General features: G+C 40.4%; 1 protein-coding gene across 2 annotated transcripts in view; it reads left to right on the forward strand.

Annotated features, from left to right (window-relative positions):
• The window catches only part of CHP1 (calcineurin like EF-hand protein 1), a 43,309-nt gene that overhangs the window by 17,533 nt on the left and 3,195 nt on the right, over positions 1–22,581 (forward strand). For both annotated transcript variants that reach the window (XM_025883818.2, XM_025883819.2), the window contains exons 3-5: positions 1,594–1,674; positions 5,052–5,179; positions 20,229–20,290. In XM_025883818.2, the coding sequence (XP_025739603.1) occupies positions 1,594–1,674; positions 5,052–5,179; positions 20,229–20,290 (271 nt within the window). The remainder of the gene's footprint in view (positions 1–1,593; positions 1,675–5,051; positions 5,180–20,228; positions 20,291–22,581) is intronic.

Consider the following 22,581-nt stretch of genomic DNA (forward strand, 5'->3'; position numbering starts at 1 on the left):
TGTGTGTGTGTGTTTATTGGGGCACCTGGGTGGCTCAGTTGGCTGAGCATCTGCCTTCAGCTCAGGGTGTAATCCCGGGGTCCTGGGATTGAGCCCATAGTTGAGCTCCCTGCTCAGTGGGGAGTCTGCTTCTTCCTCGGCCACTCCCCCTGCTCATGTTCTCGCTCTTTCTAAAATAAATGAATAATTTTTTTAAAAGATTTTATTTATTTGAGAGAGTGAAAGAGAGAGAGCAAGGGGGGTTGGCGAGGGAGAGGGATCGAACCTGGAGGAGACTCCCCGCTGAGTGCAGAGCCCTGTGCAGCTGGATCCCTCAACCCTGGGATCATAGCCTGACCTGAAGTTCAATGCTTAACAAACTCGGTCACCCAGGCACCCCAAGAAGTGGGTGGATATTTTTTTATGACTTTATTTATTCATGAAAGACAGAGAGAAAGAGAGAGACAGAGGCAGAGGGAGACGCAGGCTCTGCACTGAGTAGGGAGCCTGATGTGGGACTCAATCCCAGGACCCTGGGATCATGACCCAAGCTGAAGGCAGACGCTTAACCAACTGAGCCACCCAGGCGCCCTGTGTTTTTTAATCATTTGTTCTATTCTATTTCATTCCATTTTATTTTATTTATTAAGATTTTATTTTTAAGTAATCTCTACACCCATCATGGGCCTCAAACTCAAGAGTCACACTCTCCACCATCTGGGCCAGCCAGGCGCCCCAGAAATGTGGTTTTTTGTTTTTTGTTTTTTGTTTTTTTTAGAAAAAAGGACATGTGCTGTGACTTAAATTTAAATTTAGATTTAAATCCGAGTTGTGCCACTTACTAGCTCATAGCACTGGGCAGGTTACTTTATCTCACTGACTCTCAGTTTCCTCAACTTGAAAAGGGTACAGATAAAAAGTTGGCCTGAAGAAATGAGATAATGTGTATACCCAGAGCGGCACATGATGTGTGTACAGTGAATGGTGACTAATAATATTCATTTCAGCATAACTTCCAGGTTGTGAGAGGATGACTGCTCTTGCCACATTCAAGGCTTAATTATTTCTGGGGTCTGAGTCTGTAGAAGGCAAATGGAGAAAAGGCCAGAACCAGAGCAAGGAAGGATGGAAATCAATTAGTTGTCACACTTTATTCTTTCCTTGGATATTGCCTTAAGAATTCCTTGCATTTCATAGGTGTTGTAGATCTTACCAAGGATACAGGATTTTTGCTACTATACACAAGCTCTATGGTGTTGATAGTTTGCATTGCTGTTCACTCTCCAAACTTAATAACTAAGTACAAAATGGTAATGTTCAAAGAATGATTTACAGGGACAGCTCAGTATTTGCTTGTTAGTTGTTTTATTGACGTAACTTGTGTGCTGAATTCACTGGAATGTGGCGTAGTCAAATCTGGCTTCTTCCACTCTTGAGTTGGTGCAAGAAACACTTGGCAGCTGCTAAAGTGCTATTCTTTGCAGTTATTTGGTATAATTTGCCACAGAAGTAAATTCCACGAGGTAATATTCTTGCTAGGTTCTACTCTTGCATGACTGAATGAGTTCCTGCTAAGGGCCAGTAGTCTCTAACTCAAGGTGATTCTCTTGGCAGCCGGGAAGATTTCCAGCGAATTCCAGAACTTGCCATCAACCCATTGGGGGACCGGATTATCAATGCCTTCTTTCCAGAGGGGTAAGTCCCTGCAGTTGTTGGCTTCCTTTCTGAGGCAAATCTGGAATAATGTTATTGGTTGGGTCATTTTAAACCACGATCCTCCTGATTATATTGGGCATCCTTAACTTGGTCATATCTAGAATATCTCTTCAAAGAGGTATATGAGCCTATTTTCAAAATTCTGTCTTTAATCTCTGTTTAGCTTTAATGTAAAACTAAAATTTTTTAAAACTTTTATTTGGAAATAATTTCAAGTTTATAGAAAAGTTGCTAAAATTGAAAATAATACAAAGAACTCCTGTATTTCTTTCACCCAGACTCATCTCTTGTTACATCGTTAACCTTTTGCCTCATTGGCATGTGCTCTCTGTCTCCTTGTGTTCCAGCCAATGAAATTATAATCAAGTCATATACAGGATTATAAATTTTCTAGTACCCACATAAAAAAAAGTAAAAAACAAGTTAACCCTGTCAATATATATATTTTATTTATCCAGTGTATTTAAAATTTCATTTAATATGTAATCAATATATTTAAATTACTAATATATTACATTCTTTTTAATATTAAGTCTTTGAAATCTTGTGTGTAATTTACACCTACAACACCTATCAGCTGCTGTAATACTAATGTAAAATATTATGTATTGTATTCTTTTTTCCAGCTTTATTGAGAAATAATTGTCATATTGTTTAAGTTTAAGGTATACAGCACAGTGGTTTTATATATGTACATATTGTGATTATCACAGTAAGGTTAATGCATTTATCACCTTACATAGTTACTGTTTTTGTATGATGAGAACTTTTATAATCCACTCTCCTAGCAACTTTGAAATGTACCACACAGTATTGTTACCTATAGTCACCATGCTCTACATGACATCCCCAGAACTTACTCCTCTTATAACTGGGAGTGTGTACCCTTTGACCCCCTTCACCTGTTTCTCCCATTGTCTATTTTGTTCTAATATATCAATCATATTCCTGTTTTAATCTCCTTTATAGCACTTTCCCCCTGTCCAGTACAGGATCCAGGCTGGGTCAGTTGTCATGTTTCTTTGGCCTCCTTTAATGTGGAACATTTCCACAGCCTTTATTTTTCCTTTACAACATTGGCTAAGGATACAGTCCCCTCCACCACACACACAGTTTGCCAATAGACTTGGGTTTGTCTAATGTAGAACTAGGCTTTTGATATGCTTCACTACCTAATACACTGACTTCAGAGTACTGAGTAAATATTTATCAATTTGATTCGGTACCTTTTTCTGAATAAAGCTTTATTATGTTATATTATTTTAAGTAATCTCTTCAACAGTTTCTTCCTGGTTCCTTGTGACTTATCTGTATGACCCAAAGGACTTTAAAAAGTTCAGTGGTTGCCAATTTCTTAATAATGAGACTAAATGTCAGTGAAGATATTATCAGATAAAATGGAGAGGAAATTTTAGAACTGTAAACTGAGAGCAAAAGAATTTGCAAGTTGAGAATTTGGGCATTCAGTAAAGCTGAGTGACAGAGGGGGAGGACTAGCAGCTAGTTTGTGTGAAGACAGGAATTGAATCAAACAGACTTGCTCTCTTCAGATTCGTGTTGACCATGAGGAATCTCCTGCCCCCCCATCTTCATTTTCTCCCTTTTCTCTCCGTGAACTGCCCTGTTTGTTTCAGGTGTGGTTTTTGTGCTGAAATCTTGCGTTTTTTTCCTACTTCCTCCTTAGCCCATGCAGAGCATTGACCCTGTTCGGAGATAACTTACACATCTATGCTTTGTATCCAAACCTTTTGCAGTGAAAAGTAAACCCAGTAGAGTCATTTTGCCAACATTTTTTTCAGAATTCCGTAGTAACCATTGGTTATCAGAAAAAGCAGTTTGTGGGAAGCGGTTTTGACTGCAGTGTCGCCTGCCATCCTATGCAACGTTCTGCTGAGGACGTGAGGCAGGTGTACATGAGGAAGCTGAGGCCTGGACTGGGCTGCACTTCCAAGCTCTCGGCAGGCTGCACTTCTGCTTCTTACTCTAAGAAGATACAGATCCTCAGTTTCTGGGTTTTTTGTTTCTTCTCTAGTCTTATGCAAGTGGAATTTTTTTTAATGAGATTTGAAAGTGGAGCATTGATATTTAGTTTCCTTTTACTCAGACCAATGGCAATATTTGTACTCATTAATCTGTTGTTCTGGCATATGACTCAAATCTTATTCCACATTAGTTGATTCCTCAGATCTACTGCTCCATTAGCAACCTAGCTAACTTGAAAAACTAACAGTCATTCTTTTGAGTACAGTGGGCTCATGAGCTAGCTTTTGAAATCCACCCTTAGAAAGTCTGATGTGTGTGTCTGCCTGGCATAGCACGATTCAGTGGTGCAATAAAAGACTGGTATTTACTTTTAGGTAGTCACAGGAACCACACAACCTGTTCTTTCCATGATTGCCATAGATAAATAACTGTGTCACATTGGTTATACTTCTTTGAAGTATGTTGTTCATTCAAGTTTTAGAATTATTTCTCACAGGGTTACTGATTTGCCTGTGGCACAATAGAAAGATTTTTTCTAGTCTTAAGTTCCAGAAAAGCTTTATACAAGAGTCTTCCCAAAATTATGATCATGAGACATCTATCCACTTGTGAGGGGATAATAAAATCATAATAAGTAACACAATTATTTTGCAGACATTTAAAATGTTTCAAAGTGTTTATATTGATTGAAGACTTGCTTAAAAGTTTAAAAAAGGATAGGAAATTGTATATGCAGTATGTTCACAATTATCCAAAAAGCATAGAAAAATGAGTAGAAGAAAGATATTAACAGTAATAGTAATTGCTAGAACTAGGAGTGGTATTTTCTTTCTACTTTCCCCCCCAAATTTCCAAAAATGTATTTATTGCTTTCATAGCAAAATATTTATTTTAAAAGCTGCATTTCCACTTCAACCTTAAAATATCACTAGGTGTATGTGAGTGCAGGCGAAACATGAGAGATGGCTGGGAAGTCATTGGGTTGACATAGCTAATTTTTACTGCTTGCTGTAGAGTTTGAAGCAGTGAGTTCAAGTGCTGGCTTGCCTGATAGTGTAGCCCTAGTGCTACTTGAAATCCCTTTTGGGAAAAGAGCTATAAGGAACTTGAGTAGGTAACTCTGCTGAGTTCTGTTACCTCTCTAAGTCTGATTAATTATTTATAATGTGGGAAAAATAATACCTACCTTACAAGGTGGGAGTGATGCTTAATGAAGGTATTTTATGAGTCCTAAAGAATTGTGCATATGGGGAAAGACCTCATTAAATGGACTTTCAGGCCACTCTAGCTAAAACTGTTGCCAATATATTGGATTCATAAGAAAGAATCACCCTGATTGAGATGGTGTTCTCTTTATTCTGTTTCCCAATCAGAGAGGACCAGGTAAACTTCCGTGGATTCATGAGAACTTTGGCTCATTTTCGACCTATTGAGGATAACGAAAAGAGCAAAGATGTGAATGGACCAGAGCCACTCAATAGCCGAAGCAACAAACTGCACTGTAAGGAGATAAAGTTTTCTGACTTAAAATATTTGCTTTCATTTGCATTTATAAATCATTTATTTACTCATTCATTCATTGAGCAAGTATTTACAAGAGCATAGTGATTAATTACACGGACTGAGTTCGGATCACAGCTCTGCCGCTTTTTGGCCATGTGACTGCGTAAATTATTTAAAATCTTTGGGCCTTGGTTTCCTCTTGTGTAAAATGGGATTTTTTTTTTTAAAGATTTTATTTATTTATTAGAGAGAATGAGAGATAGAGAGCATGAGAGGGAAGAGGGTCAGAGGGAGAAGCAGACTCCCTGCTGAGCAGGGAGCCCGATGTGGGACTAGATCCCGGGACTCCAGGATTATGACCTGAGCCAAAGGCAGTCGCTTAACCAACTGAGCCACCCAGGCGTCCCTAAAGTGGGATGTTAAGGGGTTTCGCATAAGGATGTTGTGATGATTAAATGAGTTAAAGTATGTGAAGTACCTGGCAATAAGAACTTAGCTGCTAATATTATCCTTAAAATTCACAGAATGCTTACTGTGCACCAGGCAGTGCGGTGAGTGCTAGAGCAACAACAGTGAGTAAGACCTAGCCCCACCTGTAAGGAAGAATGGCAGTCTCAGCTGATCTAAGAATTTGATGGATACTGGATGTGACTCAAGTAGGCTTAGACAGCTGGCTTAGTGCAAGATTTAACTTTTGTCCCCATGCCTCTTGCCTCCTTTCCTTGGCTGTTTGTTAGATTTCCCTCTGTCCTTGTTGATTCATGTATGGGATTGCCCAGTCCCTTACAACACTTCTCCAGAAATTGAAATTGAATTTCTCTTTTCATTCAACACAAGTTGAAATGGAAATGGAAATTGTGTTGCATTGATTGAGCCCAGGCTTCTGTTACAAGAGTGCACAGTGGTATACAGAGAGGTCTTTGAAGCCACAGAATAAGTGGGGCCCATCAAGTTTTTATTGGATGATTTAAAGAAGAATAAAAGGCTTTTAAATAGTGAAACAAATATAGATAAATCATAGAATATAATGCCAAATTTACACACATTTGAAAGAGGCAAGCCATCTGGCTGGCTCAGTCAGTAGAGCATGTGACTCTTGTTCTCAGAATTGTGAGTTCCAGCCCCATGTTAGGCAGAGAGATTACTTTAAAAACAAAAGAAGAAGAAGAAGAAGAAAGGGCGCCTGGGTGGCTCAGTCGTTAAGCGTCTGCCTTCAGCTCAGTTCATGATCCCAGGGTCCTGGGATCGAGCCCCGCATTGGGCTCCCTGCTCGGCAGGAAGCCTGCTTCTCCCTCTCCCACTCCCCCTGCTTGTGTTCCCTCTCTCGCTGTGTCTCTGTCAAATAAATAAATAAATAAAATCTTAAAAAAAATAAAAAATAATAGAAGAAGAAAGATGGGTATGTGAGACTTAAACTTTTAACTTGTAGCTTTTGGGCCACATCGTCAGATCTCCCTAGCTATGGCACTATGATTTCACTTTCTTGATATTTCGGGTAAAGAGTTTCAGAAGCACTGAAATAAGTTTTGTTATATGAGACAGGGAAGATTTTTGAACCAAAATAATAAAATACTGCTCTTCTTTAACACGATATCATGTACCTTAATGAAGAGCAGAAAACTTAAGTACAAACAAAACAATGTAAAAGAAAATAGAACTCCAACGAATTGCTCTCAAATGTATTGCCTACTTTGTTTGTTAGTGAATTCTAATTTCTTCTTTCAAGACTAAATATGACTTAAGACCAAGCCTGTCTCTCCACATGTTGAGTTTCAGCATATGTTTAGTACAAGTTTGCCTGATTCTGACATTAACATAATAGAAATTTTATTACTCAGTGTTGTCAGACCAGAGCTTAAATAATAATTGAAAAAGCCAGGGATAGCATAGAATCACAGAAGAGGATACATGGTTTAATATTTTATTTTACCTTAAAATATTTATTTAAATTCAATTAATTAACATATAATGTATTATGGGTTTCAGAGGTAGAGGTCAGTGATTCATCAGTCTTATAACACCCAGTGCTCATCACATCACATTAAATGCCCTCCTTAATGTCCAGTTACCCCATCCTCCCCTCCAGGAACCCTCAGTTTGCTTCCTATGATTAAGAATCTCTTAAGGTTTGTCTCCCTCTCTGATTTCATCTTGTTTTAATTTTTTTTCCTCTCTTCCCCTATGATCCTCTGTTTTGTTTCTTAAATTCCACATATGAGTGAGATCATATGATAATTGTCTTTCTCTATTGACTTATTTCACTTAGCTTGACACCCTCTAGTTCCATCCACATCATTGCAGACAGCAAGATTTCATTTTTTTTAATTTACCTTAAAATATTTAAAAACACATTCACTGTCCAGTCTTTTGGTGTGGGACTAAGAGTTTTTGGCTTTTATTTGTTTTCATAAAAGTCTGCTGATGGGAGTCATGTAACTTTTTATACAGAGCACATCTATAATGTATAATCTGAGGTTTCTGGTTGCAGTTTCTTTTAAGTGGAAAAAGAGCTTAAAGATACTCGTAAAGCATTCCAAAAATAGAATCGTTCTGTTGTTTACATTTTTCCTCAATCTCTTACACTTATTCTGCCACACTTTATATTAGCAGCAGGTGTTTTTTTTTTTAAACTTTTTATTTATTTATTCATGAGAGAGAGAGAGGCAGAGGGAGAAGCAGGCTCCCAAGGAGCAGGGAGCCTGATGTGGGACTCGATCCCAGGACCCTGGGATCATGACCTGAGCCGAAGGCAGACGCTTAACCATCTGAGCTGCCCAGGCACCCAGCAGCAGGTGTTTTCTTTTTCTAGTAACTTAATTTTGAGTCTTTCAGAAGTAATCAGTCTAAATTTCACGAAACAATAACTTTGTTTTCACATACATGTTTCGCTGTTTATTAATTATATATAGTTCTTATTAACAATACAAATAGCTTGTAGGGCAGTGTATACACCTGACTCTTGGTAAACATCCAACGCAGCTGGTGGAGTAGACACTCAGGTGTTGCCCATTAGCTACGAGTACGCAGTGTGCCACCACATCAGTTGGAACGATTTGCAAAGAGGTAGGGAGAGAATCGGTGAATCAAGTGAGTTGGTTAAGGAGAAGACAGTTAAGAGACGTTCTGTGCTGTTATGAAAGCACAGAATGAAACTATGCTTGCTTTTCTAATCCAGGATTAGAGGAGACTTTAAAGGTCATCAGACCAAATCATACCTGTTACCTGAATTCCCTCTCTAGCATGGGCTCTGCTTTTGAGGGTAGGGGGGACTCTACTTGTTTTAAGTCATGAGTTCCTTTGGCAGTCTAGTGAATCCTACTGACCCCATCTCAGAACACTTTTGAAAGCATAAAATCAAATATGTAGGATTATAAAGGATACCAATTATATCAAAATACAATTGCCAAAGTATTTTTTTTTAAGATTTTATTTATTTATTTGAGAGTGTGAGAGAGAGCATGAGAGGGGAATGGGTCAGCGGGAGAAGCAGACTCCCCACCGAGCAGAGAGCCTGATGCGGGACTTGATCCTGGGACTTGGGGATCATGACCTGAGCTGAAGGCAGTCACTTAACCAACTGAGCCACCCAGGCACCCCACTTGCCAAAGTATTAATGCAACTTTGTGAGAGTAATAGATGTGCTGCTTTGTTATTTATTTCATTTAAAGATTTATTTATTTATTAGAGAGTGTGTACACACATGCATGTGCCCACAAGCAGGGGGAGGGGCAGAGGGAGAGAATCCCCAAACAGGCTCCCTACTAAGTGCAGAACCTGATACGGGGTCCTATCTCAGGACCTAGGGTCATCACCTGAGCTGAAACCAAGAGTTGGACGCTTAAACAACTGAGCCACCCAGGCATCCCAATTATTTATTAAATAGCAGGATGTAACATTGGAGGCTGTGGAACAGCTCTGTATCTTTTTTTATCATCATCATCATCATTATTATTATTATGAAGTATAATTGACATACAATATAGTAGTTTTAGGTGTACCACATAGCTATTTGACATTTATATACATTATGAAATGCTCACCATAGTAAGTGTAGTTATCATCCATCACCATACAAAGTTATTACAGTTATTACTGATCATTTTTCCTGTGCTGTACTTTACATCCTTACATCTCTGTGACTAATTTATTTTATAACTAGAAGTTCTTCTTGATCCCCTTCACCTGTTTTGCTCATTTTACCCATCTCCCTTCTGACAGCCACGATTTTGTTCTCTGTATTTATGAGTCTGTTTCAAACAGCTCTGTATCTTGAATGTGGTGGTGGTGACACAAAACTACATAGGTGGTAAAATTGCTTAGAACTATACACACACATGTGTGCTTACAGAGAAACACACAGTGAAATCTGAATAAGCTTTGAATTGTACCACTGTCGATTTCCTGATTTTGATGGTATATTACAGTTATGCAAGATATTTTTTTTAAAGATTTTATTTATTTATTTGAGAGAGAGAGAGAGTGCGCATGAGAGGGGGGAGGGTCAGAGGGAGAAGCAGACTCCCTGCCGAGCAGGGAGCCCGATGTGGGACTCGATCCCGGGACTCCAGGATCATGACCTGAGCCGAAGGCAGTCGCTTAACCAACTGAGCCACCCAGGCGCCCCAGTTAGGCAAGATATTAACCACCAGAGAAAACCGGTGAGGGGTATATGGGACCTTCCTATGTTTTTTGTTTTTTTTTTTTTGTAACTTCCTGTGAATCTCTACTCCAAAATAAAAAGTAAACCAAAAAACGGCCAACAGTACATTGGAGAAAGCAATAGAGAAATACATTCATGTGCTTCTCTTTGCTTATTTCTTTCATGGCATTTGTTGACATAAAATAGTTTTCAGAAAAACATTTAATAAAGTCTTTCTCAGTATTTTGTTGTATACAATGGAGCAGTAGGTTAGAACACCCAAAAGGTATGAATTTGTGTCAGACCAGAAAGAGGTTCCCAGTGGTATGTTGTGGGGCTCCTTTAGCTTTTTGTTTTTTTTTTTTTTATCAGTGGCTTTCGTTGAAGCTGTAATAAGTAAATATATCAAGTTTCTGGTTGACTGTAAACTTGGAGGCATAGTGAATACAAGATACCACAGAATCAGAACCAAAAGAGATACTGATAGGCTGCAAAGAGTTGGACTAAATCTAATAAAATGAATGCTGTAAGGGATATACTAGAGTGCTGCACTTGGGTCCATGTTTGAACAAGACCTAAGGGATAAATCTAAGATGCACCCACTGTACACTGTGACTGCCTGGCTTGCAGCACCTTTACCCTCACCTCAGGGTCATGTAATATCAGGCCACAGGAACAGAAATGTCTCCTTTAGAATGAGAGTAATGGTAATCCCACTCTATGCTAAAGAGAATACATTTTAGGAACCATATTTGATTTTGGATCCCAGAGGTAGACTAAAGCACATTTATATGAAAGTACCTGGAAGTTTGAGGCACTGAAAACCATAAATCATTATCATAAGGAAGATTTTTTTTATTATAGTAAAAAACACATAACATAAAACCTGTCTTTTTTAAAAAAATTTTTGGTGGGCAGCAAAGCAAAGTTTATGGAGTGATAGTACAAACCTCCCAAAGAGGGAGGGGACTGAGAGAGTTGCCCTAAAATTTTTCATCTTAACCATTTTCTTTAAAGATTTTATTTAGTTATTTTAGAGAGAGCGCATGCATGTACACGAGCTCGGGGGGAGGGACAGAGGGAGAGGGAGAGAAGCAGACTACCTGAGATGCACAGAGCTCTACTCAGGGCTCCATCTCACGACCCTGAGATCATGACCTGAGCCAAAATCAAGAGTTGGGTGCTTAATGGACTGAGTCCCCCAGGTGCCCCAGAAGGAAGATTTTTTTTTTTAGGATTTTAATTAGTTTATTTATTTTAAAGATTTTATTTATTTGTCAGAGAGCAAGAGACTGAGCAAGCAGGGGGAGCGGCAGGCAGAGGGAGAAGCAGGCTCCCCACTGAGCAAGGAGCCTGATGCAGGACTCAATTCCAGAACCTTGGAATCATGACCTGAGCCAAAGGCAGTGACTTAACTGACTGAGCCACCCAGGCGTCCCAGATTTTAATTATTTTAGAGAGAGAGAGTGAGCACACGCACAAGCAGGGGAAGAGCAAAGGGAAGAGGACAAAGAGACTCCACACTCAGGCTCTTGGAGCCTGGAAAGGGGCTCAATCCCACGACCCCCAGATCATGACCTGAGCCAAAATCAAGAGTCAGATGCTGTTCCACTGAGCCGCCCAGGGGCCTCTGGAAGAATTTTTTTAACCGAGATATTTACATATGAATTACAGGTAATTCCTGGTCAAGAAGAAAAGGACATCTTGTAGAATGCTTTTTTTTTTTTTAAGATTTTATTTTTTATTTATTTGAGACAGAGAACACAAGCAGGGGTGGGGGGTAGGGCAGACAGAGAGGGAGAAGCAGACTCCCCACTGAGCAGGGAACCCTACACAGGGTTTGATCCTAGGACGCTGTGGTCATGACCTGAGCTGAAGGCAGACGCTTAACCAACTGATCCACCCAGGTGCCCCAGGTCAATTGATTTTTGACAATAGTGCCAAGACTATTCAATAGAAAGAGAACAGGCAGCCTTTTTAACAAATGGTGCTGAGAAAACTGGATATCCAGATGCAAAAGAATGAATTGGACCATTACCTAACACTATAGACACAAACTAATTCAAAATGGATCAAGGACCTAAATGTAAGGCCTAAAACAGTAATACTATTAGAACAAAACATAGGACAAAACCTTCATAACATTGCATTTGACAGTGATTTCTTAGCTGTGACACGAAAGGCACAGGTGACATAATTAAAAATCAAGAAATTGGACTTCATGAAAACAAAATGAATTCTTGTTTCAAAAGACAATACAAAATACAAAGACAACCCACAGAATGGGAGAAAATATTGGCAGATCATATATCTGATAAGGGCTTAATACCCAGAATATATAGAGAACTCCTAAAACAACAAAAACAACCCAGTTCAGAAATGGGCAAGGGACTTGAATAGACATTTTTCCAGAGAAGACATGCAGATGGCCCACAAGCACATGAAAAGATGCTGAACGTCAGTAATTATTAGGGAAATGCAAATCAAAACTACAATGAGATACTACCCTACACCCATTATGATGGCTACTATAAAAAACAAACAAAATAAGGGTACCTGGGTGGCTCAGTCAGTTGGGCATCTGTCTTTGGCTGGAGTCATGACCTCAGGGTTCTGGGATTGAGCCCGCGTCGGGCCCCCTGCTTAACAGGAAGTCTGCTTCTCCCTCTCCCTTGGCCCCTCTCCCTCCACTCGTGCTCTGTCTCTCACTTTTTCTCTCTCAAGTAAATAAATAAAATCTTTAAAAAACCAAAAACAAAATAACAAGTGTTGTTAAGGATGTAGAGAAATTGGAACCCTCATGCACTGTTGGTGGGAATGCAAAATGGTATAACCTCTGTGGAAAACAGTATGGTGGTTCCTCAAAAAATTAGAAATGGAACTACCATATGACTCAGACTTCCACTTCTCTATATGTTTCCAAAAGAATTGAAAGGGTCTTGAAGAGATATTGCTATAGCCACATTCTTAGCAGTGTTATTCATAATAGCTAAAATGAGAAAGCAATTCAAGTGTCCATCCATAAATGAGTGGATAAGCAAAAATGTGCTATATACATTGAATGGAATATTATTCAGCCTTAAAAAGGAAGGAAATTGCAATATTCTACAATACAGATGAACCTTGAGGACATGATGCCAGTCACAAAAAGACAAATAGTGTATGATGCCACTGATATGGGTACTTAAAGGTAGTCACAATCAACAGAATATATAATGGTGGTTGCCAGGGATAGGGGGAGAGGAGAATGGGGAGTTATTATTTAATAGGTATAGAGATTCAGTTTTACAAGATGAAGAGAGTTCTAGGTATGGGTGGTGGTGATGATAGTATAACAATGTCAATGTATTTATTGCCACTGAACTGTACACTTAAAAATGGTTAAGATGATGAATTCTATGTGTATTTTACCCCAATAGAAAAAAAGGAAAACTAGTAGGTAAAACAAATTGAATCCCTTGTGGTTTTTTAAAATTTCTGCATTATAGTCCTTTCAAATCAGCAAGCAGTTAATAGTAAGAAAAGAAAAAAAAATTATACTTCTTTAGCTTTGTATTCCCATGGCTTGATCCAGATATTTTATGCAACACGTGGATTAGTCTTTTCTTTGTAGTTCATTTCCTTTGTAAATTGCTATGGTCTAAGTGCATTAATTCACACTGACCTTGACGAAAACATTCCAAACAGATTTGGTAGTTATTGGTGTATCAGTTAGGATTCCTTTAGCTGACTCATCTGGATTCAACAATAAGAAAGTATTTTATCTCACTTTACAAATCAGGTGAGGCAAGTGTCAGAGTTAATTGTGTTTTTTTCTATTGCTCTGCTCTGCCATCCTTAGGATGTGCTTCATCCAAAGGGCTGGCTCCTTGTGGTCACATGATGGCTTTCATCAGCAACTAGGCTGTGTTGTTTCCCTGTTCACATCTGATGGGACAGAGACAGACAGCTGTGGATGAGAGTCTGTTAGGAAGGAAGAAGGTTTGAATGCCACAGAAATGGTGAACTTTCCTTCCTTCTTCCCTTTCCCCTTCCCTTCCCTTTCTTTTCTCTTTTCTTTTCTTTTCTTTAGTAGGCTCTACACCCAATGTGGGGCTTGAACTGATAACCCTGAGATCAAGAGTTACATGCTCTATCAAATGAGCCAGCCAGGCATCCCCAGAAATGGCAAACTTTAGAATGAGATAGAGGGCGCCTGGGTGGCTCAGTCGGTTAAGCGACTGCCTTCAGCTCAGGTCATGATCCTGGAGTCCCGGGATCGAGTCCCGCATCGGGCTCCCTGCTCAGCGAAGAGCCTGCTTCTCCCTCTAACCCTCCCCCCCTCATGTACTCTCTCTCTCTCTCATTCTCACTCTCTCAAAATAAATAAATCTTTAAAAAAAAAATTTAGAATGAGATAGAATAATAGCAAAGTGCTGTGTACATTACAGTTTTTCCATTACTTTAGTCTTGGCTTTCAGACCAACTTTTACAGAAAGCTGAAAACCAGTTAGAATTCTGTTGCAGTCTATCTGTTGGGATCACGTTCGTGTGATTAGATTGATGAAACCAAAGCTACAGGAGGAGTCTTATATGTCTACTTCTGTTTATATGTTGGTTTTCTCTGAATTTCCCACAGAGCTAAAGCAGCAGCAAGACAGCACTTTTTGGTGTACACTAAGAGCAATTGAACGTTGTACATCTAACAACATATTTGCCACTAAGATACATTTACCTTCCACATTTATCTGCTTAAAAATATGAGTTTCTAGGGGCACCTGGGTGGCTCAGTTGGTTAAGCGACTGCCTTCGGCTCAGGTCATGATCCCAGGGTCCTGGGATCGAGCCCCACATTGGGCTCCCTGCTTGGCGGGAAGCCTGCTTCTCCCTCTCCCACTCCCCCTGCTTGTGTTCCCTCTCTCGCTGTGTCTCTCTCTGTCAATTAAATAAATAAATAAAATCTTTAAAAAAAAAATACGAGTTTCTAGAACCAAATTTGATTATGAACCATCTTTTACATAGAATAGGAACTCTGAGAGCATACTTGGTCCTATTTCTTTTTTATGCTGCAGTGTAAGTGTTAAAGGCAGCCACCAGGGCTGAACTGTACCTATATAGGCACAGGCCCAAGCACACATAGTACTACTGATCTGTTTGTCTCGAGGAATGGTTAGGAGAATTGCCTCCTCTTCGGATCAGTGAGGTTATAATGTCTTATATGAAAGGTACCACCCACCTTACGGTGGTTCAAGGTGTGGTAAGGAAGAGGTCTATAAGCCTCCCTGTTGATGTTCTAATTGTCTTCTTAAATGATTGAAGTTTTTTTTTAAGATTTTTTATTTATTTAAGGGGCGCCTGGGTGGCTCAGTCATTAAGCGTCTGCCTTCGGCTCAGGTCATGGTCCCAGGGTCCTGGGATTGAGCCCCGCATTGGGCTCCCTGCTCGGCAGGAGGCCTGCTTCTCCCCCTCCCACTCCCCCTGCTTGTGTTCCTGCTCTCACTGTCTCTCTCTCTGTCAAATAAATAAAATGTTAAAAAAAAAAAACCCTCTTCATTATTAAAAAAAGTTTTTTTTTTTTTTAATTTATTTGAGAGAGAGAGTGAGAGCATGAGCAGAAAGAGGAGAGAGGGGCAGAGGGAGAAGTAGACTCCGTGCTGAGCAGGGACTCCCCCCCACCCCCCGCCAGGATCCCACGACCACGACCTGAGGCGAAGGCAGATCCTTAACCAGCTGAGCCACCCAGGCGCCCCTGAAGTTTTTTACAACACATAATGAGTGATGTGGGAAATAAGGAGTTTGCATGAAGCTCTTTTATTTGGAGGATGAGGAGTATTATAAAGTAGAGTTAGGGAGAGTAGCCAAGAAGAAACAGTGAAAGCCTTTTTGCAACAGCTAAGGGGTAGGGGCAACCCAGATGTCCATTGAAAGATGAAAGGATATACCAAATGCGTTATATACATACAGTAGAACAGTATTTGACCTCAAAGAAGGAGATTCTGCTACATGCACATGGATGATACTAAAAAAAATAGTAAGTCAGACAAAAGGATAAATATTGTTTGATTCTTCTTATATGAGGTTCCTAGAGTAGCCCAAATTCATGGAAAGTTGTCAGGGACTAGAGATAGGGGGAAATGGGAAATTACTGTTTAGTGGGTCAGAGTTTCATGGAGAAGATGAAAAAGTTCTGGAGATGGTTGGTGGTGGTGGTGGTTACACAACCATGTGAAAGTACTTTAACTGTAATTGTAAAAGAGTCAAAATGGTAAATTTTATGTATATTTTACCCCCCCTTTTTTTTAAAGAAGAATCAGTGATGAAAAGGTAAAGGTTTGACTGAGATCATTCATTTGGTCTTTCATTAAGCAAATGTTTGAGCAACTACTGTATGCCAGGCCCTAATTTAGTCCCTTGATACAATGATGCATTAAATCAGATAAGGTCTTTGTTTTAATAGAGCTTACGATCTAATAAGGGAAACAGACAACATGGAAAATGACAGATGGGGGTGCCTGGGTGGCTCAGTCAGTTAAGTGTCCAACTCTTGATCTCAGCTCAGGTCTAGATCTCAGGGTCATGAGTTCAAGCCCCGTGTTGGGCTCCACTCTGGGCGTGGAGCCTACTTAAAAAAAAACAAGAAGAAAAAGAAATGACAGTTGAAGAAAAACTTCATGATTGTGGCAAGTCTTGTGAAGGAAAAGGATAAGGTGAGGTGAGAAAGTGGTGAGGGGTGCCACTGCATTAGAAGGAGTTGTGAGTGAAAGAAAGCCTCTCTGAGCTAAGAATGAGCCAGCCATGCAAAGAACAGAAGAGAGCTCTGGGCACAGGAACAACCAGGGTGAGTGAGTACTTGGAATGTTCAGAGAACAAAGCATTACCAAGAAAGAGGTGAGTAGTGTGAAAAGAGGGGAGGGAGGTAACAGAAGGTAGGTGATATTTATTGAGCTCCTACTGTGTGTGCAGCACTCTTTAAAGTGCCCTTTTTGGGCACATGGGTGGCTCAGTTGGTTAAGTGACTGCCTTCGGCTCAGGTCATGATCCTGGAGTCCCGGGATCGAGTCCCGCATCAGGCTCCCTGCTCAGCAGAGAGTCTGCTACTCCCTCTGACCCTCCCCCCTCTCATGCTCTCTCTCTCAAATAAATAAATCTTTAAAAAAAAATTAAGTGCCCTTTGTGTATAATTCCTTCAGTCCTTACAACCCTGTGAGGTAGATTCTGTTATCCTCATTTTGCTTACCCCTTTTGGACCACTGAGGCACCGAGAGTTCAAGTAACTTGTTCATGTTCACATAGCTCGTAACCCTCAGAGCCAGAATTCTGCAGAGCCAGGGTCTTAACCAGTGTACCATATCGCTTTGACATCAGTGTCAGGAGCTCAGAGCAGAGGGAATCACAAGCAGATCACGTTTGGGAATCACAAGCACTGAAAAGCGTTTAATTAAAGCCATGGAAACAGAGATGCAAGAAGATAGCTCTGGATTGGGAGAGTCCAAATCATAGGACCAAGAATGGGGAGATAAAAGAGAGATGAGAAGAGTAAAGAGAGAAATGTTAACAAAATGGCTCAGTCATTTACGCATTTGACCATTCGTTTATCTTGGGGAAAATGTTTTTGCTGGTTCAGGGCCAGAACCGCCTGATAGGAATCCAGGTCAGTTAAGAAACAACTACGAATGCTGCAGTTTTTCTTCAAAGGTCCTATCGGGTAATCTCTGTATTTACCTCTCTGCTGATATCTTCCTTTGCTCACCATAGACTGGGTGGCTTAAACAACAGATGTTTCTCACATTTCTGGAGCCTGGAAGTCTCAGAACACCGTGCCAGCACAATCAGGTTCTTGGTGAGGGTCCTCCTGCTGCACCCAGAAGAGCCCCCTTTTTCTTACTGTATCCTCATATGGGGAGGGAGGTAGAGACAGAGAGGAGGAGAAATTTCCTGTCTCTTCTTTTTATAAGGGCATTAATTCTCTCATGAGGACCCCACCCTCAGGACCTGATCCAAACCTAATTACTTCCCAGAGGCCTCACCTCCTAAGAGCATCACATTGGGGATTGAGAGTTCCAAAATAGGAATTTTGGGGGGGATACAAATATTCAGTCCTTGGCAGCTGAGTTTTAAGAATTAGCTGTTTCGGGGGCACCTAGGTGGCTCAGTCAGTTAAGCATCTGACTTAATTTCAGCTCAGGTCATGATCTCAGGGTCCTGGGATCAAGCCCTGTGTCTGGCTCCACACTCAGCAGGGAGTCTGCTTAAGGATTTCTCTCTCTCCCTAAAATAAATACATGAATCTTTAAAAAAAAAAATTAGCAGTTCACGCTTCTGTAAATACCTTGGCAGAAGGAGATGTGTTTATAATAGTTACCTGATTAAAAAATTCAGAAACAGGGGCGCCTGGCTGGCTCAGTCAGTAGAGCATGTGACTCTTGATCTGGGGTTCATGAGTTTGAGTCCCACTTTGGGCGTGGAGGTTACTTTAAAAAAAATGAAAATAAATGGTTGTTTAAATAAAAAAATTCAGAAACAGATGTTTATGGGTTCTATAGCAAACAGATTTCCATTCCGAAATCATCCTGAAGAGTGCTTAGTAGATAACACATTTTGTGTATTTTAAACTTGACAACATATACAGGTATGTGTGTGTCTGTGTGTTCACTCTAGGGATTGTATTAAACACATATTACTAGGGCGCCTGAGTGGCTCAGTTGGTTAAGCATCTGCCTTTGGCTCAGGTCATGATCTCCAGGTCCTGGAATTGAGCCCCACTTCAGGCTCCCTGCTCAGCGGGGAGTCTGCTTCTCCCTCTCCCTCTGCCCGTCTTCCCTGCTTGGGCTCGCTCGCTCTTTCAAATAAATAAATAAAATCTTAAAATAAAATAAACACATATTCCATTAGGAATAGTAATGATCCTTATCTTCTTTCCTTTGCAATCTAAACCTCCTAAGCATATAAATTCTCAAATTTGATAAAGTTAACCAACTAACCAAATTGAAGAAAACAAACATTAGTGAAAGTCTCCCAGTTATTTCCCCCTCTAGAATTTTTTAAGTTTATTTATTTAAATAATCTCTGCACCCAATGTGGGACTTGAACTCACAACCCCAAGATCAAGAGTCACATGCTATACCAACTGAGCCAGCCAGGTGGCCCCCCCCTAGAATTCTAATATGTACCTTACAACAAGTAAGTTAAATTTTTCTAAAATTTTTACTTCAACTTTTAGTGGACTCACTCCTTTTTGGCAGGGGAAGGGGTGGTTTCAACACTGAGATATTCATCCATGTTCTAATGCCTTTGTGCCTAGTATGAGCTCTGCCTAGAATCCCACCCGTCATCAGGTTTCTCTGTCTTTCAGGACCATGTTTAAATGTTCCTTGAACCAGAAAGGCGTAACTGCCATACTTTTTGTTCCCTAGCATTTCATATGTATGATGACATTGCAAATGTATTAAAGTGAGAAGTATGTTGCTCTCCTCTACTAGATCATGAGCTGCAGAGGACAAGATCTAAATCTGTATCTTAATAACTAGAACAGTGGATTTTGGCCTTTTAGTATTCACAGCACCATACCAAAACCCAAAAACCTTAGTAGCATACTGTGATTCAGAGCTTCAAAACCACACTTCATTCAACTATAATTACAAGGCAGTCACTTCCTCAGTGTGACGATTTCTCACAGTTGCCAGTAAAATCATCCAGTGGTATGACACCTCACCTGGTAGCTCTTCAGCAACGTGGCCCTGTCTGAATGATTTTTGCTCTTCTGAATTCTCTCATGTATCCTAGTTTCCGGAAGACTTACATATATATTTAAGGGAGAGAGACATGATAAGGCCAGGAAACCATCAAATTCTTGGCATTTTTATTTAAAAGTGAAGTTCTTAAAAAATAAAATCCTTAAAAAAAAAAAGTGACGTTCTTTACTTTCAGAGTTCTAAGATGGAAGACAATTACTTGAAATTTGGCAGAAATTTGCCAAAATGGCCATTTTCCCCAAGCAATACTTTGTGTAGTCAGCTCCTTCACCTGCACGGCTCCTGTTCCTGGCTCCCTCTGAGCGGTGCACAGTAGACTTTGGTGGGTTTTGTGAGATGACGTCATGTCTAGAACCACTTACAGATTTGTTTTTTGTGTGTTTTTTTTTTTTAAACATTCTAAGGTAAGAAAAAGAACATCCAGTTGTTTCTTTTTATTAAGTTTTCTGATTTGCCTGAAGAAGGGCCCTATTTTATCAGGGTTAAGATGTCATCAATTATGAGATGCATTTCAATTTTTTAAATGGTATAATGTCTTTAAAAGCTCTAGAGGTCATGTCAGTTGCTCTTGAGAAACTACTTGTCAGTTTCCTGTCTAGTGTTCTTTATGTATTTACTTCCTTGCGAAGGGGTGAAACACTGCTAATTTCCAGTAACTTCTCGTTTTCCCCTACCAGTTGCTTTTCGACTCTATGACTTGGATAAAGATGACAAGATTTCCCGTGATGAGCTGTTACAGGTATGTGGGACAGCTGCTGTGCATGTGGACAACTTGTTTGGGCTCTGTCTGCTTGTCCTTTTGGGCGGGAATTGTTCTTTCAGCAAGTGTTTATTTAACACCTGCCAGTGCAGAGTACCGTTTTAAATACAAGGTAGAGCCGGATGACCCCGCGGGAACATGAAATGGCTCATTGAGTTCTCAACGACAGATGTCTCTGCTATTTAAAAGCCAGTTTAATGTCTTTTAGGTGCTGACTGGCAGAGCTAAACTATGCAAGATGGTCTAAGTCAGATAGTTCCATTATTGTTATATAAGTTTATTGATATCCAGGTATATTCTGATGACACTTAGGTGAATGCTGCTGTCCCGCCTGTCTGTGGGCTTGATGTAGGAGTCAAGGAACTCTTGCTGGGCTGGTGTACAGAGCCAAGTGCTCACTGTCCTCTGTTACTCCTGAGGACAATCCCCTGTCCTCCTACTAGCAGTGATTAGCATTTCATCCTCTTAGCATTGTCTTCCTCTGTCTTCCCCACTTCCTTAAATACAAGTTCAGAGGGGAGAAAGTTCTCCTTTTTTCTTTTCTTTAATATTTATGATTCTGGAGGACTCTAGGAAGCTAATACATTCAGGACTTTCTGGGGGAGATTTGTCTATTTCAAGATAACACCTAAAAGGTAAAGTAGGGGGGCACCTGGGTGGCTCAGTCGTTAAGCGTCTGCCTTTGGCTCAGTTCATGATCCCAGGGTCTTGGGATCGAGCCCCACTTGGGGCTCCCTGCTCCACGGAAGCCTGCTTCTCCCTCTCCCACTCCCCCCTGCTTGTGCTCCCTCTCTCTCTTTTTCTCTCTCAAAGAAATAAATCTTTTAAAAAAAGGTAGTAATAATAAAAGTCCTATTTGCTAATGAACTTCCAACTGGAACCCTGAGTGGCTCTGTGGAGTGCTGATTGGGCACAGAGGCATGGCAGACAGCGAGGGCCACTGGTTGCTGGGACCTGGATCAAGCCACTTCTAGACCCTCTTGTCCTCGCTAACAGACTGGATGAGTGATTCTTCAGACAACACCACTCCTCTCCCCACAGAGCACATGTGCTCAACACGGTTCTCTAATTCTAAAAATAAAACACTTCAGAGAATAATTGGACTGAGATCAGAAGAAGCTGCTATTTGAGGATGGACTTGTCTAGTCCGGCACACACAATCAAGGAAGATGGCGAATGGCTTGGCCATTCAGTATTTTTGCCAGGATTGCCTCTTTTTAAATTTTTCTTGTTTTGAGAGAGAGAGTTGGGGGGTGGGCAGAAGGAGAGGGAGAGAGAGAATCTCAAGCAGACTCCATGCTGATCACAGAGCCCGAGGTGGGTCTCCATCTCACAACCTTGAGATCATGGCCTGAGCCGAAACCAGGAGTCAGACGCTTAACCGACTGTGCCATCCAGGCGCCCCAAGATTGCCTCTTTTTATTAATCCTTCCATTTGCCTATCTTTGTACCCCCAAATGTACAACTTTCAATTTTCAAGAATCAATTTGTGAAAAGAAATAACTAGTATTGAGGCAAATCAGTATTTCAGCTCTTTTTTTCTTTTCAGAAAATCCTATAATTTACTCTTTAAAAATCTATGTCATGAGATTGGAGAAGGATGTAAAGGAGTGGGGCCTGTGAACTCCTGGGCCAGAAGGTCTTTCTCTCCTATGGAAAAGCTCACCTCTTACCTCTGAAGGCAGAGGTGGCTGACTACAGTGATGTGAGACATCACAAAAGCACCCTGTCCCCCATTTCATACTAACAGTCATATCACTACAGTTGCTTATTTTGCTTAAAGTCATAATTTTCAAAATATATTTACACCCTAAAGATGTTAGCCGAATTGGGGGGAGGAGTTTTTTGTTATGTGTGGAGCAAATTTGGTGAAACAGTGTTAAATTCTCTTGACTACAGTCCCTTAAATGTGCTTATTTTTCTAAAAAAAAGGTTTAGTATTTAAACCTTCAAAGATCTTTATGTTTCTTGGCTGTCCCTTAGGAATAGCTGGGTTAATGCACTGCTTCAGAGAGGACTGCATTCATGTGGGATTCCTAGAAAGCCCTGCCAAAGTGACTTAAACCAATAAGGAACTAGTTTGCCTCACGCAACAAGAAGTCTGGGGATAGATTATCTGGGTTGATACAGAACCTACGTGATGTCCAGGAACAAGGCTTCTGTATTCTTGCTCTGGCATGCATAACACAGAAGACTTTCATCTCACAGTCCCTGGGATGGCTGCTCTACCACCAAAGCATCATATCTATGTTCCAGACAAAAAGAATGGG

Source organism: Callorhinus ursinus, unplaced genomic scaffold (genome assembly GCF_003265705.2).
Source record: "Callorhinus ursinus isolate GAN/ISIS: 27379988/994484 unplaced genomic scaffold, GSC_fseal_2.0 scaffold25, whole genome shotgun sequence".
Taxonomy (NCBI): Eukaryota; Metazoa; Chordata; class Mammalia; order Carnivora; family Otariidae; genus Callorhinus; species Callorhinus ursinus.